Below are 20033 nucleotides of genomic sequence, written 5' to 3'. Positions count from 1 at the left end.
CTGTTTGTCAAAGCAGGACTTTGCACTTGTTCCTGGATGGATCACGCCGAGCCTGCCAGGCCTTCCGTAGGCACACCTGAATACCAAGTGGATCAAGGCCTCGCAATTAATATTAATGGGATGCCACCAAGTCTACTTTCAGTCCCATTTTGAGCGAGGTGATAGGAATCTTGAGGTCGCTGGTATGGTGATGGGGTTGTGGTGAAAAAAGTGTAGCTAAATTAATCAGTGGATGGTTTTCGTCTCAATTGAAACCTCTCTCCTACCCCTACCCCCCCTGCCCTCCTTCTGAATTAGCAGTGAACAGACGTGTTTCAACTTCCAATCATAGTCCTCTCTTGTAATTGCTTGTAGAGTGTCTTAACTTCTCTTGTGATGGCTCAGTAAGAAATAATGGAAAAATAAGTACACATAGGCCTAATTGTGAAATTATGAAAGCAACATTTTCTTTTCCTTTGACGCGTCTTATTAACATTCTCATACAACTTTTATATTCATGATTTGGTTTTTCATCATGCAGTTCAGGCTACAGCTTGAATGTGTTTTTCCCCTCTAAGAGATGACTTGTTGCTAGGTGTTTGTGGAGAGAGACTGTGTTGGTTCTGGGGTGTTTGATGGCATGTTTCTCTGTGTGTTCTTTTCTTGTGCAGTAATTCTCCCTGCGTCTGGCTTTGATAAGGACCAGCACTGCGGAGGTAAGTGGATTAACTACCGCCTATGCCCACCCACCCCCAATGTGTGTGTGTGTGTGTGTGATCGAATGCATGTGTGTCTGTGTGTGTTTGCTCACTCAATAGCATCCTTTCATCCAAAAGGCATCGGTTTGTAACAGAGATGCTTGTGTGTCTCTTTTTAATCTCACTGGGGGGTTGGATATAAAGGGGATGAGCTCATTGGGAAAGGTGCCATCATGCCCAGGCTGAAGTAATGCCGTAGAAATTCTGTCCAGCACAGCGCTGTGAACCCATCATCACATATGAAAGAGAATATGCATGAGAGGCCCTGGTGATTTAGCAGGGTGTCGAAGCTACCTTTGGGGCTGAACCATCCAGTCGGTCTTCATTTTACTGCAGTTGATGCGGTTCAAAAAGCGACTGCCTCTTTTAAGTAAAACTGCCTCAGAGTGCTAGACAGCCTCTGGACTGTGACTGACTGCGGCCATTGACCTGTTTTCCCAGCATTCACCTCTCTCCACTTGATCGCCACTGGGGTGTCCTGTTTCCTGGGTGCGGGACTACTGTCCTTCCTGGTGTACGTGTACTGCCAGCGCGTCCACAAGCCCTCGCAGGAGTCTGCCGTGATCCACCCCACCACCCCCAACCACCTAAACTACAAGGGGAACACCACACCAAAGAATGAGAAATACACCCCCATGGAGTTCAAGGTACACAGCCAATGGCCACACATGCAAACCCGTGCTGTACACATAAAGATTAAAACAGCCTTTTTCTAAAACGGGTGTTTCCTCACAGAAGGAAGCCCGATTAGACTGAGAGGCTGTCAGCCTCCGGCTGAGTGACTGATGGGCTGTTGTAACTGGATGGAAAGGGCATGGAGACTGGGAGGCTGCAGGCTGGAAAGCAGGGGCTGGGGCTCGTGACAAAACCACAACAGATAGCAATGCTTGACTTGGGCCGGAACTGGCTGGAATGGCGTTTCGGTACTTCTAAATGTAGGCACACAGCGTTCCGTTTTCTTTGTTTGTTTTTTTTTACACAAAAAAGCATTCGTTTCATGTGACTGTTCCATTAAAGTAGACTATCTTTATGACCACATACATTTTGATGAAACTAGTCGAATGTGCGATTTGTCAGTCCCTGCACTTATGTGATCCCAGGTCAAGGGCTAATATACGGTGTGCGGGAAAGAGGGAGGAAGGGAGGGAGGAGAAACAAAGGCAGGTGGGGAGGGAGGGATGACGTGGCGGTGAAGGGAAGAGGAAAGGAAGAGGCGACGTAAAGAACAGAGCCAGTGCTGTGACAGTGTTACTGTTCCCGTTGCCATCTGAAGAGGCTGAGAAGCTGCCGATCCCAGGCTGTGACAGTGTTTACTCAGCGCTGCTTAAGTGGCTCAGCTCCGCAGCTGCTCATAATGGGCCTTGTGCATTTCATTCATCCTGAAACCTGATTATGGAGCTCCTTCTGGGCTCCGGAAGCGACTCAATAAATGACATGCCTCCCATGAAGTGTAGCATCGCACCCATGGCTTGCGCATGCATGAAATTGAACGTGTTTTCATTTAAGGGGCGCTCTGTAAACGCCTGCATCTCACTTTTGTTCATTGATTGTTGTTGAAATGCACTAAATCAATTTGTTGCTCCACTTTATCTTGTTTATTGCACTGCATCCCATTCGAGGCTCACGGTGGAACTCAAAAAGGGTTTTTTCCTCGGAATTATGTTAACTGTGCACTCTCCCGTCCTTCAGACCTTGAACAAGAACAATCTCCTGCCAGACGAGAGGTCCAACTTCTATCCATCTCCTCTCCAGCAGACCAACGTGTACACCACCACCTACTACCCCACAGCCCTGGGAAAATACGACTACCGGCCGGACTCCTCCCCCTCCCCCTGCAGGACCTATAACAACAGCAACAACAGCTGAGACACACCCCCAGCCTAGCCCTCCCGCCCGACCCCAGCAGACAACCCATACGCCATCCTCCTGGTGGCCCTCTTGTGACAGAACTGAGCTGAACCCCTCGATATGGACTCCTCTCCAGTCCACCCCCTCTCCCTTCCCCCATGAGCTCCTCTGCATGGCGGAATGTGTGTTCAAGGGGTCTACCTGGAGCATTCCCTTCTCACTCGGTATGGGTGGGTTTGGACAACAATGCCTCCAGTCATGCCCATTTGCAAACAGAGCCAGGAGGGGTGTGTGTGGGGGGGGGGGGTCTGGGCAGTGGTTATGGACATCGTAGTGTCAGTACACGGTTTGCACTGTAGATATCTGAAGGGAAACTTGGACACTATAAGCTATTGGAGTTTAGCTTTTATTTTATTTTTTATTTTTTTTGGGGGGGGGGCGAAAACCCAACCGGAGAGACTGGCTTTAGGTGCAGATATCCAGAGTGAAGGTGAACTTCAGAAACACTCTGATGGAGACCTGTCTCTGGTCGGCTTCCCTCTGTGTGTGTCCTCCCACACCAAGTCTCCCTCTGCATCCCCCTGATAAACACGAATCCCCTCATCAACAAAAGCAGTTACCAAGAACTACCAGCGCATATCATTGTGTCCTTGCTTCAGTGCGACAAAAAAAGAACCCAATTATGTCAGGAGATCAATATCAGTTCTTTTGTGCTTTGCCGTGGTGGAACAATGAATGCCCTCCCAGCTTGATTTCTGACAGGAGGAATTTCACCTCCAGCACCACCATCATGACTTGGCTGTTTCTGGTGACATGGACATACAGTGGACCAGGTGACAAAGGGCCATGGATAATAGTGTGTGTGTGTGTGTGTGTGTGTGTGTGTGTGTGTGTGTGTGTGTGTGTGTGTGTGTGTGTGTGTGTGTGTGTGTGTGTGTGTGTGTGTGTGTGTGTGTGTGTGTGTGTGTGTGTGTGTGTGTGTGTGTGTGTGTGTGTGCGTGCGTGTGTGTAAGCTTGCAAGTGTTGCTTCTCTATCCGCCCTCGGGGGTCCCATACAAAGCATGGGGAAAGCCTCAGGCAGTGTTGCTACTGAGGGCCTCCCTCAATGGCCTGGGAGAGCTGGGCTGCCTGGGGTGAACCACACACACTGTTCTGCTGGTGGACCACACTCTATATACTGTACAGCCTTGGGACTGCTGTGGTTGTCTGCATGCATGCAGCAGAGAGGGAGGACTTGGGCTCACATGCTTGTTTTGTTAAGGACCATAAAGACTCCTGGAAAGGATCTTGCCGTGAATCTCCAATGGATGCATTCTGCTGGAACACTGTTCCACTTAGCGGTCATATCAGATATGGTCAGTGGCAGAAATGAACTGCGTTTTATATATGATTACAAGGTAGAATATACTCGTAGTGTGACATTTGCTTTTGTAATGTTCTTTTTATAAAAAGGGAGGTAATTTGATGTAATGCTCAACCGAGCAGTAGTGTAGCAAAGGTTTTGTTTCCGAAATAAAGGTTAGATGATTAACTTTCTCTGACAGTTTCAGATTACAAAAGATATTCTTTATTTTTTCTTTCAGCAGCTTAGTAGCCAATAAAATTTGTTTGTAGAAACATTTAGAAAAAGAGACGACCGAACTACAAAATCAGAGTGTAGCGAAAATCTATTGTCCCTCTCTTTAACCATGCTTAATCATGCTTCGAATTACAGATCAATTCCATGTGTGAGAGCAGGCTTGTGTAACTGTCTGTACAGGTTTATGTACTGTGGGTTTGTATGTGTGACTGCTTGGTTGGCTTGCTTGTCAGTGAGTGCCTGTGTGCTTGAACGGGGAGGGGTATTTTGTACAATGTAAATGCTTTCTTACATATAAGAGGTCATGTAAAGGGGTATGTGCATTTTCTTTCTTCACATTATGACGGCCCTACTGTTGGTTCCACTGGTTTTCTATGTTCAATGTATGAGATGTTAATCAATGTAAGCTAATGGGGGCCTTCAACCCTCATGGGAAAAACACTATTTATAGTAAAGCTTGATTTATAAAGGGCATTTCACATCTGAGCTACAGTCTATTTTATTATGCCTGTTCAATGAATGCTAATCCAGCAAACGCTTTTTTCAGTTCAGCAACGCACGAGAGCTCGACCTGTACATAGGAGAAAGCCTTCCGCAACTCATTAACCACGATAGTTAAAGGTTAGTATAATGTAAATGTTCATGTATATTGTATAGCTAACACTGTTTGTTTTAAAAGCCTTATAGTTGTAAGAGAAAAGCGCAGCAGCTAAGTACACACCAACCATGGGGTTTGTGACGGGACAGAGCTAATCCATGTGACTGGATGACTACTGAGAAACATCAGGCCTCGACACACCTCCAGTGTTCTGCTTTACTGCAGTCTGTACAGCATTAAAACTGCACATGCGATATGTTATTTTAGATAATGTTGCACTTATTTCAAAGGACAAATCAGCCGCCAGCTGTAATTGAATGGCTCAAAACCAGAACCCTGACAAATGTTTAAGAAGCACTTCTGCAAATGTACATTCATCTCTCCTACTTTCTAATGTCCTTTGTGCCTGGCCTGGTCAGACTCTTGATTGGTTGCCCCCGAGTTGTCATGGTGTTGTATTGGACTCATCACGTTCTTGAGTCTTTTATGATTGGTCAGGCGTGCCGTCACGTTGAGGAGCTCTGTCCCTTGTGAGGCTCGACGCCCCTCTATGCAACTTACCTGGTGGTACTGTTAGATCTGTCATGTAGACTGTAATCACTGCCTTTTAGACACTGTGAATTTTTTGGTACTCTATATTTTTGTATATTGTACATTATAAAGGATAATAAACCTTGATGCCAACACAAAATCGCTGTGTGATTGTCTTCCATTTACTGTTTCATTCTTTCTTGTTCAAGGTGGCCCGCCTCTCTCTACGGCCAGGTTGTACAGGAGTGTAGTCCCTTGTGCGTCCACTGTAGCTGAGTTCAGCTCACAGGATAACATCCTGATGATACGGCATTTAATGAAAAAGGGTCCCAAACCTGTACATGCATGAAAGAGAAAGGGCGGCTTCATCGGACTGCTGTTGTGTTTCTCTATCCCTCTACAAAGATTCAAAACACTCCAGAACCAGCTGAAATGTTTCAATTGGATGAGGTCAAGACGAATGGGGAGTCCCAGCCAAGTAGTCAGGGCATGTTCACTTGAGTGCCCCATGGATCACTGGCAGTGCCAATGGCTAAGACACTCAGGCTTCATCATCTCATTTCAAGGAGAGGCATGCTGAACGAGGATGTTCCGTCCCATACCCCAGCGAACCGCAGCCACTTTGAATAAATGAAAGTGACCAGACAGTTCCTGCCATAACCGTAAAAGCTATCTGTCCTTTTTTTGTTCAATTGTATTAGACAAACTGAAATGAGTGGGGACTGAAGAGGAGGGAGACCAGAGAGGGCATTCACCTGCTGTAAATGTAGGCCTGGACTGTACTGACACTACCATTACCCCTCATCAGAATAAACATGGACGGGGTACAATATGGTAAACCTCTGTACCCTGAACACATGAACCGATTTCAGAGCTGGTTCGAGTACTGCCCTGACTTCACTGTACCTTTCAATTATGGAGAGCGGCTCAGAGTGGCTGTATTGATGAACGCAGGGGAAGGCATCCATCACCAGGCGTGCAGATGGACACACTGGTACCGTGAGCTGGCTAGGAGCCATGAGGGAGAGGGGAAGGGAGGGGAGGAAAGAGGAGGAGAGGAAAGAGGAGGGGAGGGGAGAGGAGGGGAGGGAGGGGAGAAAGTGACCCATCCGGTTCTCCCCTGTCTGAGGCTGCCCAGACCTGCCCAGTTGAGCGGGCCCCACCAGAAGATGCAGAAGTTGCCCTTGACCGACCCCTCCTTTGTTTCCGTGTTAATAAACTCCCGTAGGAGCTCCTCTTCCTCCTGTGTCAGCCTGGTCCCCCAGGCCTTGTCACTCCACTGGTGTTAATCACTCCACCTGAGTTTGGAGTACAATCAGTGTTTCAAGAAACTGTTGCTTGGAATCAGCCGGTTCTATTGATGTCGACTGATCGGCAATCTCTCAGTGGACCGTACATGTTTACACAGTGTTTTGATGTTTGAAAGCAAGGCGGCTGTTGATTGTTTTGATGCGCGGGTCCCAGAAGGGCGGCACATAGACAGCGTGTTTCTACAGACACGCAGATCACACACTTGATCACTGATGTCTGAGCCAGAGTTGTTTGTCCCTGTCTATAGCTCTGCTGGAAGTGGCGTTCTCTCTTCCTCTCTCTATCTCTCTCTCTTTCTTCTTCTCCTCTCTTTCTTTTTCTTTCTTTCTCTCGGTAGCAGATCTGTAAAAAGATGAAACTGGAATAGATTTATGTTTATGCCATTAATTCACTGGCTGACTTCTATTTGTACAGTGGAGCTTTGCCTGACAAACAGGGATTTGCTTTCGCATCAGAAATGCAATCAAAAGTAAGATTGTAAATCCCAGCAAAGTCTCACCTGATCCATTGATGTACTTCCTGTTCATCCTCAGCTGACTCCTGATTATTCATTGGAAAGACACATACAGTACATCCCCACGACTCATCAGGAGTACCACTGCAGATGGAAACAGCCATCCCAATCACAACTACAGCGCTGTGTACATCTCCAGTCCTCTCAGACCACCCAAGACCTATGTCTTTATCCTGGTGTGTGTCATTCCAGCAGAGCTGAAGACCAGAGGTCACAGTCCACAGACAAGGTTCTCCCTCCCCCAGGTTGGCACGGTAACAGGAGGGGGAGGGTTAATACTGCTTGTTGTTAACGGGGGCTGACAGTGAAGGATGGCGGGGAGGGGGAGAGGGGGCAGTGATGAAGGGGTCCACTCCTCTACAGCCCTTCTCTTTGACACAGGAGAAAGACCACACAGCAAATGATGCTAAATCACCACCTTCTGTACATTCCAACCCTACATAGCCGATCAGACCCGGGCCCAGTTCACACACGAAATATACGCACACCAGAATATTACAGACGCTTTTTAGTAACTTGGGTTCATGCCTTGCTTGTTTTGGCGGTGATTGAATGCATTTGTGTTTTTATTTCATCTACTTAACCAGCTGACAGTGGCTATAAATGCTGACGTGCATTTAGCCAGCCAACCAGCTATATTGATGACAGGGGCTATCAACCAAACTGCTGATAACACAGAATTGTTGATGGGACACACACCTCAGAGAGGATGAGGACAGTTTGCTATCGTCTTGGTCCCTATTCTCCCCTGTGCCTCTCGCTTCATCCTTATTGTCCCCTACTGCCATATAGATTTCAAAGGATGGACTCCATTGTTGTTAGAGCTATTTTTCTAGACCTATTATTAGACCTTACCTAAATCCCAGAACATTAAGGTCTCATTGCACATGTACTATTAAGATGAAGTGGTGGAGTATTGTTCTAGCTGACCGATATTAAATGAACACTATCCATCCCCTACTTCAGCTGATAAGGAGTGGGGGGTTGTATGTTTGCACACGTCTTCCTAATCAAATCCAGCTGTTTGGATCCATGGAGATTCTTCAGCTCTACATAGACGAGTCACCACGGTGTACTCCAGTAAACACACCCCGACACATTTTAAATTCAATCTCCGGGCTTGTTTGAGTGAAAAGCTTCTGGTCGCCTCTCTTCCTGTGGGAGTTTTAAAGCGTCCAAAACAAGATGGCAGAGTCATTTGCTGGCTTACTAGCATTGCAAAATGTGATGAAACTAAATCATTCATACAAAGCTGCGAGGCCCGTGTTTTGGAATATGCACCGCAAGCCATTTTAGGCCTCCACATATACATCTGAAAGTTGTAGATTTATAAGAGAATGGGTTGTTTAAACTACATTAAAGACATTGGAGCATTAAAGTTTCAGAACCAAGAAGTCACAAAGTAACAGAAAGTATTCAGGGTTTTTTTACCCTGCATGCTCCAGAAAGCTTTATAAGCACTTCTACATCCTGAAATTGAAAAGCATTTCAGTTCACACACGCACGCACGCACACACACACACACACACACACACACACACACACACACACAAGCCACATGGACTCTTGACATGCAAAGAACACAAAGGGAGCTTTTGAGAAGGCATTCTCTTTCCTTAGAGACTTGACGATACAGAATAAAGTATATTTTATTGGGAAGTCTAAAGAATCACACATTCAATTAAGTCAAGGGCACATAAACAAACAAGACTGGAACCATTACTAAAACTATGAGATATCGAGGAACATTTGAATGTTTGGAATTACAGAAGCGTTCAAGGACACATTCTCCTCTTGCTGCCAATCAACCACATACTGTCAAACAGGTATTTTTCCCAACAAATGCTCCAGAACCCACCTGCATACATAGATGATCCCTTTCATGACTCAAAGCAGATCCTGTTTAGAAGGTCATAGATGGATGGTGAGGTAGCTGTGAAGCCATTTCTTCCCAGCTGGAGTGCACCATGTCTGGGAGAACAAGGCTCTCTGTGCACACCAATCTCCGGTGTTCCTAACTGTCATCTTTTAGTGACTCACAGACGGTTCCACTTTTCCGCTCGGTATTTTTGTCCCAGTGAAAGCTTTGCTATTTCCTGATAATGACTCTTAGTCAGCAAATTTGGTGTGGAAGCACAGGCCTAGCCAACTGATTTTAGCAGCACAGTGACTTTTTCTGTTGTCATCTTCCAGTCAGTCTCTGGATCCAAAATCCCCCTGGTGGTCAACTTCCAATTCAGAAAGGAGAGCTGAAGGCTCAGGATGTGCTGTCTCTTCCTCTTCATCCTTCTTAAGCCCTGTAGGATCCTCCATAATCCCAGATGGGTTACCTTTTTGGACAAAGCCGCACTGTGTTTTATCAAGAGATGACACACAGGTTCATTGGTGACAAATCTCTGTTGGGACAAGGAGGGCAAGCTGCTGATCTGGGCTCAGTCAAGCTTGGAGGAGATGCTTAACAACTCACTCACCCCAGAGGGGATAAGGTAAGTATTGCTGAGTGTGAGCCTGTATATAATAAATAATGTACAGCACACAGTTTTCATCTTTGTGTGAAAGAGTCCATATGTGTGAATTTAGATATAGGAATATTATGGAAACGTTTCATCATAAAGCTCACAATACTTTTTATGGAGTGTTTGGGTTGACCTGTCGTACTAACTACTATTACTACTATTACTACTACAACTACTCTTAACTCACATCCACGAGAAGCAGTATGTTCAATTCCCAGTGACCTGGCTGCACTTACCCACCACAGGAAACATAATGCACCATCCCATTTCATCTGGTGTCGATCAGAGATTTATATTATGGAAGGGTTATAAAGGTAGATTACCTGGCTCACTGCTACCTCAATCTTTCAGTACTCTGCGACAATATTCATCACAAACACACACACGCACACACACTTGAACAAACAAACCCCAATCTCTTCCTATCCCCTCCCGCCTCCCCCTCTCTCTCCTCCTTGCCTCATCCTTCAGGTGTGGGACAGGTTCTTGGCGTAGGATTGCGAGTGTTTGACGTCACGGGCAGGTCGTTGACGGCCTGCAGCAGCTGTTGTGACAGGCGCCGGTCACAGCAAGTGCCGCTCCACTGAGCCATAGGGATGAGCACAGGTTAATGAAGCAGGAGACCCGGTGTGGACGCCCAATCACACCTCTCCACCAGCCCAGCCATCGGCTCTGTCTCAATATTCTGCAAACATCTGCTTCTTTCCTTTTTTTCTACTCTCTTCCCTCATTTTCCTCCGGGATTTCTTTCAAATTAAATCTTATGTTGACCAATTATTCAATCCTCCTCCACCACCAAAAAAAACAAAACAACAACAACAATAGCAAAAAGAAAGGTTTTGTCTTTAATTTCCATAATTGTATAGAATTGTGCCATTGTAGGTTTGTGTCCTTGTGTCCTTCCCCATCCCTACCCCCCAATGAAATACACCTAATTTCCCCCCTGTTGATGAGAAGGCGGGGAGAGAAGGATGAATAGGGAGGGAAGAGTGTGTGGTGAGGGGAGGTTAGGCTGATGTTGATGGATGCATTGAGAGAAGGTGGGTGGTAAGGATGTTATAGGGAAGTACTTGATGCCAGGCATCTACAGGGCTGGGACTCTGACTGGGGCATCCACTCAAACTAGCTGATTTGGGATTTGAAGGCAAACCTGGGAGATCAAAGGCTCTGGCGTTCTGTCGGACACAGCCTTTCCGCTCGTCTGGTTAGCATAATTGCTTAAACTCAGAGGACATGCCGCTTCCGTTAGGCCAAGTTGCTCTGAATTACAGCCAGCATCCTGGAGATAGAGCCATGGTTTTCCCTTCCAGACTCACAGTTAGACATTCAAATGCTACAATCTATTTCTGAACAAGAAGATACTTTTTTTTTCTTTTTCTGACAAAACCATTATATTGGTGCCTTTTTTTTTTACATTATTCCTGAGTACCGGGTCTAATTTGACCTTTTCAACGTTCTTCTCTCTGACCCAAACATACCGTACACGATAGGTTGAAAGGAGCCTTTAAGAATGCCCTTTGAGTCCAGGATACAACTCACCCACTACAACTCACAACTCACTCACTGTCCGGGATAGCTTCCTCTAAACCGTAATCCATCAGTGTTGAGAACATCAGACACATTATGTTAGGATAAAATTAGAAGAGTATTTCCCTCTACATCTCAAAAATATGTCGGGTACACCCCCCAGTAAACATAGAATTAGTGGCAGGCTGTCACATGCTTGTAGATTGAGCTCCCTCACCCATTACTCCTCATCAACAGGACTGCCTCTTAATATGTTGAAGATAAGCAGCGGGCTATATGATAGCATTTCTGATAAATGATCCATTTGAAAGTGAAAGCCATTTTTCATAATCCAAGATTCAGTTAAGACTCACATGCTCCCTTAGGGACACGGGCCCATGCTGCCAAGACAAGCTGGCTCATTCATAAAAACATCCCGATTCATGACAAAAAACATATCATGGAAGTGTGAAGGGTAGAGGCAGAAAAGGGAAAACAAATTAAGGTGTATCAAAATGTCACCCCCAATGACAGCTGGGCCTATTTCCACCTGAGAGCCATTCAGGAAGTCAATGACAGGAACAACAGCAAAAAAAAAAAATTGAAGAAAAAAAAACGTGCGTCAAGCTGGAGAACACAAAACAGCCAGAATAGATATTGCCAAATTGCTTGTCGTTGAATGAAAACGATTGTTTTCAACATGGGCTCGCACTCCCCTAGAGACCTGGGAGCCTGTCACCAACAAAGAGGCGCTTTGCAGTGTCAAGCATTGACAACGAGTCACAGGAATCGTTCTGTTTACAGCCAGGAAAGGCTGCTGTCGCCGGTTGAGACATACTTAAAACAACACAGGCCAATTTCTCTTTTGTCCCTGGGAATGGTTGAAAACACATAGACGATTGCTCCATCTGTGCATGTCGACAGGCGAACAAGGCCCTCCCTCGGCCCTGTTCTGCCGTCAGAAACACGAAAGCAGATGTCTTTACTTTCACATCTGCATGCAGAATCGGATGTGTGCGCTTGCTCCGGTTATGGGTTCCCGGCAGTCTGCAAGCTTCCTATGCAGCATACCTCTGGGTATGACGGAGCCCTTCGGCGGACCCCGTGGAGAAATCCGAGGAGTTGGATTCCATTTGAGTACACCCATGGGTCTGTAATGTTGTACATGGCGTGCCGAGAGGTCGACACACCCTCACTGAAGCGTCTCCAAACCACGAAGCGTGGCTCAGCACACGAGTCCGAAGCACTCTTCGACGACTTATCTTTAAGAGCGTCTTCCGTGTCGTGAGGTCGATGCCTGGCAGACGGATGGCCAGGAGAAAGGTCAGACGAACAGAGAGCAGATGGGAGGTCAGACATAACGGTTCTTAGAGAGAATCCATCAGTTTCCTGCGTGTTTACCAGGAGAGAGACAGGGAGTCTGAACCAGAACCAGAAGGTCCATCACAGCAGGCATGCATGCAAGCCTCATAGGTCAGCTCAGCTCAGAAGAATGAGCTCATCCACAGCTGGGGGATGAGGGAGTGCGTGTGTGTGTGTGTGTAGGGGCGAGGGACTGGAGTGAGAGAGGGGGGGGGGGTACATTTTTGCAGAGGTTTTACACAGGGCTTCACAACCGTGAGGTCACTTGTGTTGACTTTGATTTGTTTCACTAAACAGAAAATGAGGAAATGTGACATCTGTTGGAAGAGAGGGAGTCAGTTGGCTGAGCGGTGAGGGAGTCGGGCTAGTAATCCGAAGGTTGCCAGTTCGATTCCCGGTCATGCCAACTGACGTTGTGTCCTTGGGCAAGGCACTTCACCCTACTTGCCTCGGGGGAATGTCCCTGTACATACTGTAAGTCGCTCTGGATAAGAGCGTCTGCTAAATGACTAAATGTAAATGTAAGAGAGGCAGAGGGGAAAGTGGACTATGTGGGAGTGCTGAGCCGTTTTAGGAATGATGTAAGAATGTAATTGTGCTGCCAATAGCACTCTACTCTGGGAGAAAAGCTATATATTCTTCTTCCTAGAAAAGACCTCATAGTGTTGGTTCGACGAGACGACAAGCGGTAGCAAATGTTTATATCTTTAATAAGGTGCTGAAAATTATGTTTGACTTGACAAATTCCTTTCCACAGAGCAAGTATATATACCCCCCAAACCCAACAAAGACTGATTAGAAACATATAAGACAAATGTGAGCACAGAACAGGCCCGTTTGGAATTAAACACACTAACACACACGGAAATTACATTGTCACGGTGTAAACTGGGCTGATGATCAGGTCATTAGAGTTATTAAGGCAACATGTCACAAAGTTAAAAGAACCCTTCTCTGTACAAGGGGTACACAATTAAAACCAGAGGAAGGGGACGAGGATAACAATATTCTATACAGTATTTCCACAGGAAAACAATTTCCCACGTGTCCCACGGTCCCGTGCTGAGGCACAGCTGAGCGATGGAGCGACAGTGAGTCGACACGTACGTCACTCATGGTGTCGAGTCTGGAGGAATCTCAGACGAGTGACAGGGGTGCGTGTGTGCGTTTTGTCACTCTTAAGCTGTTCCACCTATATTCCACCTTCTCCAAACCCCCGCTCGACTGCTTCTTCCCAACGCCATGCTTGGCATTCGAAGTGGCTGCACGTTAAGCACAGCGCTCCCTGCTGGTGGACGATGTGCATTACAGGCAGAATAGCCCTTTGTCTTCTCCATGGCTGACTCCATGTCCATAAAGTACTAGAGGGCACCAATACGACAGCAGTCTTCTTCCGAGTCTCTGTGTTTGTCCCCAGCGTGGGCAGCGTTAGCGTTTTCTGATCCCTTCAATAAATATATTTAAGAACCGACACGTCTACCAGATGAAAAACGTCATGTTAGAAACGGTGAAAAGCCCGAATGTTCCATCACCTGCATCTCAATATAAATATCCTTATTATAATAGCGACAAGAAAAGAGGAGCACTTGGAGAACATCTAAAATGTCAGTTTTGGCTCTTCAAACCGAGACGTCAAAAGACGTCACGACTCCAGAAAATGTCTGCTACTCCCTCATTTTCGACATCTAGTAATAAAAAAAAACTAAAGCGAATCTCTTTGCTCTATGAGATCTGGCCCGTAGAGACTCCCCACACAGGGGAGAACTGTGCAAGGCGACGTTAGATGATCACATTTGACTAGGCTTATCCAATAACAGGCCTGGACACAGACAAGCACCAGCTTGGCATCCAATCAGTTTAATCCCATGGGAGAGAAGAAGACATAAAGGCTGGGGGAGTAGTTATCGTTCTTGCATAATCAGTTTTGATGGGAGGGGGGATAAAAATGCAGGAGACCACATGCCATTAAACGACAGGCAATATTAAAGGTCACCTATTCACAGTAATATCCCCCTCCTGCCGCCCCCACCTGCTATTTACAAACCTAGTTACTAGTGACACTAAAAACGTTATGAGGTCCCTTGTTATCGCTCAACAGCACTAAAAGGGCTGCTGATTGGCTACCGAAGCACTATCGCCGCCTACTTCCTTGTTTGGAGGTTCCAGGTTTGCGCTGATCCAGAATCAGCTGTCCAGAGCTCGTCTGAACCCCTAACCGTGAAAGAGAGAGCAGCTACACCTCTGAGAGGGTCTGCGGAGGGACTCCACCCCGCCTCCGAGGAGCACGGACGTCCACCGTCGGGACGCCGATGAGAACATTAGACGTTATCACGAGATCATTTGTAAACAACAGTCCCTCATGCCAAGATCGAACAAAACAAAAACAACGGCTGTATAAAGACAATACAATACGAGGAAAGAGAGTCCGGCCGCCCTCCAATCACGAAGTCGACATCGACGTGACCGAGGTCTAAGCTCTTCTGCTTGACTCTTGTACAATGAAATGTACAATGCATAACCATTGTTGTCGTCACATACACACATATAGCTACACGATACTTAAAGAATAAAAAGCTAATGGAGCAAAGACAGGCTGGCCTTCCTATCTTGCCACTTTTTCTCCACCACCTCCTTTGTGCAATGTTTTTGAAGATTGGGACATCTTCTTGGGTTGACGTCAGACTGAAACGAAGACGTCCAGGTAGAGGCGGTCGTAGGACTCCCTGAAGAAGAGAATCAGCAGCAGGCTGAAGACGCAGGAGCCCGTGAGGCACCAGTTCAGCCATGACAGCTCTGAAGAGAGAGAAGAGGGGAAGACACCATTAAGACAAACACAAACAGTAGTTCAGAAACGCCTCACACAGAGCCGTCTATCTCTTTCGATGCCGACCTGTACAGGAGAGCGGATCTAAGGTCACTTTTCCTCACTTTGTGTGCAGCTAACAGTTCCCCCCCACCGTGGCTCGAGTTTAGAATCTCGACTCGAATGTAAAAGCGAGCACGCGCTACACCGAAGACACGCACAATAGGGATGCGCACACAAACACATGCCACATCGATCGCAGGCACATCACCAACAGCACCCATTTCACCTGCTCTCCAAACGTTGTGTAGGTGTGTGTGTGTGTGTGTGGAGTGGGAGGGAGGGAGGCATGGAGTGGAGCTGCAGCCCGGCACCAGTAAACAAATCCAGCGGAGGAGGCAGAGATGGCACCCCCCAGCAGCTGCCCCGGCTCTGATAACAGGCCAGACTAAATATAGAGAATCAGGTCATAACACGCAGCCCAGGGACTCCTCGGCACATGCATCTTAATTCAGAGACCGGGCAGTTCCATTTCAGCAAGCGGGCTCCTATCATGCCGCTGATCAATTGCCCCTGAAGTGAGCTCCGAATCGATGAGGGACTGGTGCGCCCGGGCCGGGTCAGCTGTTTGGCCTGGTTGGGAAAATGATTTGATATGGCTGTTCGGCACAGCTCCGGGAGTGGGCTCCAACACCACCGAGAACCTTCATCTGAGGGGGCGCAGACGGAGGTGAGGGGGATGATGGGAAGGGAAGATGGAAGTGCCTGACGAGGGGGGCTGAGTGAGGAGAGAGGGATGGAGTAGGGCGGAAGGAGGGACGAAAGGGGGAAAGGAGATAATATAATTGGGGGAAAAAGTCAGAAAGGGAAAGAGGGAGAGAGATGAAGAGAGGGGGGTGAAAGGTGAGCGAGAGAGGGAGAGGAAGCTGCGGGAAGAGGCAGGCGGGTAGAGGCAGTCTCATTAATCAGGTGTGAATGTGCTGGACAGCGGCTGGGCCGGTGCTGAGGCAGGTTAATGGACTGCTGTTTATCTGACCGCTCTTGCACTGCAGAACGTGTGTGTGTGTGTGTGTGAGTATGAGGGAGACCGAACAGGCCAGTGGCGTCCGATGAATGCTAATGTGGGCCCACAGGACCTCTCAGGTAATCTAATCAAGCACTTTGATAAAAAAGAAAAAGAAAAAAAGAAAGAATAACAGGCGGCTAGGCTCTTGTCCAGCCTTCTCCACTCCAGGGGGGATCAGTGGTAGGGCCTCAACCTGGACATCTGATCCGACAGAAGGACACCAAAGAAGAAGATCTCATCCTATCCGTCTACAGTGTGTATGTGACAAACGAAGCCTCAGTGGACAGTTACAAGCAACAAGTATTCCGACTCAGGGCTGTGGCACAGCAATGAGAGCTTGCTGTCAGCAAGTGAAGTGAGTCCCGCTCATGCTCTCACATACTTTCTGATTGGAAACCCGTTCGAGGCGTTAGAGGCATCACTGTTCAATGTAGAGCCATCCATGTGCCCTTTGGTCAGGTGTGCTGTGTCTGGTTACGCCATTTGGCTGGGCTGTATTTCCTCTTAATCTTAGTCAATGGGAGGGCGGTAATGACAAATTCATCACAGCCCCCCCCCCCTCAGTGCCAGCTCTGTCCTGAGTACCAGAGGCCAAAAGAGACAGAACCAAGCTCACACTGAGCAGCAAGACCATAAATCACCACACGGAACAAAAATGAAGATAACTACATCCTATTTGCTATGCATGCGAGACTTTCCTGTTGATGGAGTGAGATGGTGAGAACAGGGGTCTCCTCCATTATTCAAGATGACTGTGTGCGTGTGTGTATCTCTAATGGACTGTTCTTGATTGTAATGTCAACTGTGCACCTCTCTCATAACTCATAAAAGCTCCCTAAAAATAAAAATGCTAAACAGGAAGTCTTATTCCCTCCGTCTGGGGATCAGAAGATTCTCGCTGTGGCGAGCCTGTCTGACACCCCCACGTCGTTCACCAAAGATCTCACTCGACAAGTCAGTCACAGCTGCAGCACCTTCTCTGAGTTTGACGAGCGTGCGTTCCGTTGACAAGAAGCCCCCCCCCCCCCCCTTGTTCACTTTAAATAAAGTGAACAAGGGAACAGACGGGAGCCAATTATTTCAACCTGGAGCATTGCTTCCATATTTGGGCTTCCACGAGATGACAAGAGGAAGACAGCCTCTCCTCCACCGCCTCTTCCTCCTTCCTCACCCTCTTCCTAGTCCAGCCCCTATTCATCCCTCTCTTACCCCCATAACACTCCCCCCCCACTCCCCCCTCTCGCTCTCCCCCCTCGCCCACTCTCTCCTCCTCCTCCCTAATCCCTTTTTCTCAACCAATCCTCCCCCTCACCCTCATCTTCCTCCCTTCACCCACCCCATCTCTCCTCCTCCCCTCACCCAATCCATCATCCTCTTCTTCCTCCTCCTCCTCCTCCTCCTCCTCCTCCTCCCTAGTAGCCAGGAGCGTTTCTCTGACACAGTCGACAACTCTGCTGCTCTCTCCCAGTTTCTAAGGCTCCCCACCTCCCTGTGTTAAATCAACTCAACACAGAGCAGAGGGAGGGTAGAGAAGCAAAAGCTCGACACGTTTGCAGCCAGGCTGGGTCTCCAGACTCTCTGGTGTTCAGTCAGCCGTGGCGTTGAATGACACTGCCACTTCTTAACTACCTGCTGGGAGGCTGTCAGCTGTGATCCAGACAGAGAGCAAACATTTAAATAGACGAGACGTCTTTTGTTTCGTCGTTTCTGAACGCCGCACCTAAAAGAAAGACGTGTACGCGGCTCCGGATGAATTTAGCAGCGTGTGGCCAATCGGAACTTAAGAAAATCGACCATAACCACAGAAAGAAATGTTTGAGACCGGATTTGTCAATTTTAGATGTGGGAGGATGACGGTTTGAAAACGGGGGACTTGAATAGAATCTGTCAGCTTTCAAGTCCACATATCTGTCCTCTATAGACATTTTGATGGAGGGATAAATTGGAAAAACAAATTTGTACTGCTCCTCTACCATACAGCCTATCATGTCAGATCCTTATGGCACAAGACAAAAGAGAGAGGATGAGAGAAAGAGAGAGAGGGGAGAGAGAGAGAGCGTGAGAGAGAGAGAGAGAGAGAGAGAGAGAGAGAGAGAGAGAGAGAGAGAGAGAGAGAGAGAGAGAGAGAGAGAGAGAGAGAGAGAGAGAGAGAGAGAGAGAGAGAGAGAGAGAGAGAGAGAGAGAGAGAGAGAGAGAGAGAGAGGGAGAGAATTTCCACAATCTATGTCAGCAGTCACTTATCCACTCCTCCAACATCTCATACAGTTGAACATCTTTCTGTCTTGACAGTCACAGAGCTTATCTGTCTGTCTGTTCTGCCTGGATCTCTGTCCTGCCTGTCTACAACTACAGAGTCATTTATGATTAATCAGTGACAGGCTCAAGGCTGGGAAAACTCAACACATATCACAAGTGATTAGGACAGCAGTTTAACATGTTCAAGGTCCCAATGATGATCATCCATATTCATCAGCACCTGCCTGCTGCCAGCTGTCCAGGTTTGGTGAGGACTCGTCGGTGCCTGACTGTCTGCTGGTTAGTGGACACGAAGCATCGGGGCTGGTGGCTAATCAGTCTAATCGGAACCGATCCACCCACCCTGTCCACTCCTGTCCACTCCTGTCCACTCCTGTCCACTCCTGTCCACTCCTGTTCACTCTTGTTCACTCCTGTCCACTCCTGTCCACTCCTGTTCACTCCTGTTCACTCTTGTTCACTCCTGTTCACTCTTGTTCACTCCTGTCCACTCCTGTCCACTCCTGTTCACTCCTGTCCACTGCTGTCCACTCCTGTTCACTGCTGTCCACTCCTGTCCACTCCTGTCCACTCCCACCCTGTCTTCCGTCCCACTCAGAACCTGTGTTATTCCAGTTAGTGTTCTACAACCCAAACAGTTGTCATTGGAGCAGCAGTCAGTTCACCTTTCCTGCCCCCGGAGGCAGGCAAGAAGGAGCTCATGAATGTCAACGAGCAGTAGCATATCTGTACATTCCTAACTCTTGTTTACCAAGGATGCTAAAGAGAGGGAGGATTTGGGGAGAAACCTACACAAGCATGGTTCCCCCATTCACGCTGATTGGTTTGGTGATGTGCCTGGCCTGAGAGTGAAGGTTAATAGAGGAGGTGTGAGGCTGGGCAAACAGACTGAAGCCACGCCGGGCTACGCTAACAGGAACATGCTAGCGCAGCCGTGATAGCTGTGCTCGGATGGGCTCCCAAGTGTCTGGCTTCCGACCACGCAGGGAAGGCAGAGATAGGCGGCCCGCCCTGCTGTGTGCACGCCTTTTCTCTATCGGGCTCCACTTGCCCGGAGAGTGAAAGATGAAACCATGGGTAAATGACAATGAAAGTTCCCACATTGCTCATCTCAACTTTCAAGACATGATCAACTCTGCCTAGCCTAGCCTAGCTTGGATCAGCCCAGCCCAGCCTACCTGTGCAGTAGAACGTGAGGAAGAAGAGGAGCAGACCGGTGACCAGGTTGCCGAGGAAGGTCACCACTCCACACGTGATGCCCTCAGGCACCGGGTACACAGTCTCGATGAAGAGCTCGAAGAAGATGGGCACACTGCTGTTGATGAATATTCCCACCAGGATGCAGGAGGTGTAGAGCGTGGCTGGGAGAGAGAGAGAGAGAGAGGCAAAGGAGAAAGAACAAGGTC

General features: G+C 47.7%; 2 protein-coding genes across 2 annotated transcripts in view; one reads left to right on the top strand and one right to left on the bottom strand.

Moving 5' to 3' along the window:
* The window catches only part of sema5ba (sema domain, seven thrombospondin repeats (type 1 and type 1-like), transmembrane domain (TM) and short cytoplasmic domain, (semaphorin) 5Ba), a 42074-nt gene extending 39210 nt beyond the window's left edge, over window positions 1-2864 (top strand). Inside the window, 3 exon segments of the mRNA XM_067261108.1 lie at window positions 651-695; window positions 1179-1384; window positions 2427-2864. Coding sequence (XP_067117209.1) covers window positions 651-695; window positions 1179-1384; window positions 2427-2603 — 428 coding nt within the window. The 3' untranslated portion in view covers window positions 2604-2864.
* A 10331-nt stretch (window positions 2865-13195) lies between these two features.
* Window positions 13196-20033, bottom strand: part of slc49a4 (solute carrier family 49 member 4) — a 28929-nt gene continuing 22091 nt past the window's right edge. The window contains 2 exon segments of the mRNA XM_067256588.1: window positions 13196-15295; window positions 19806-19988. Coding sequence (XP_067112689.1) covers window positions 15180-15295; window positions 19806-19988 — 299 coding nt within the window. The 3' untranslated portion in view covers window positions 13196-15179.

Source organism: Osmerus mordax, chromosome 2 (assembly GCF_038355195.1).
Source record: "Osmerus mordax isolate fOsmMor3 chromosome 2, fOsmMor3.pri, whole genome shotgun sequence".
Classification (NCBI taxonomy): Eukaryota; Metazoa; Chordata; class Actinopteri; order Osmeriformes; family Osmeridae; genus Osmerus; species Osmerus mordax.
The sequence above is the reverse complement of the archived record's forward strand: the minus strand, read 5'-3'. Positions and strand labels throughout refer to the sequence as shown.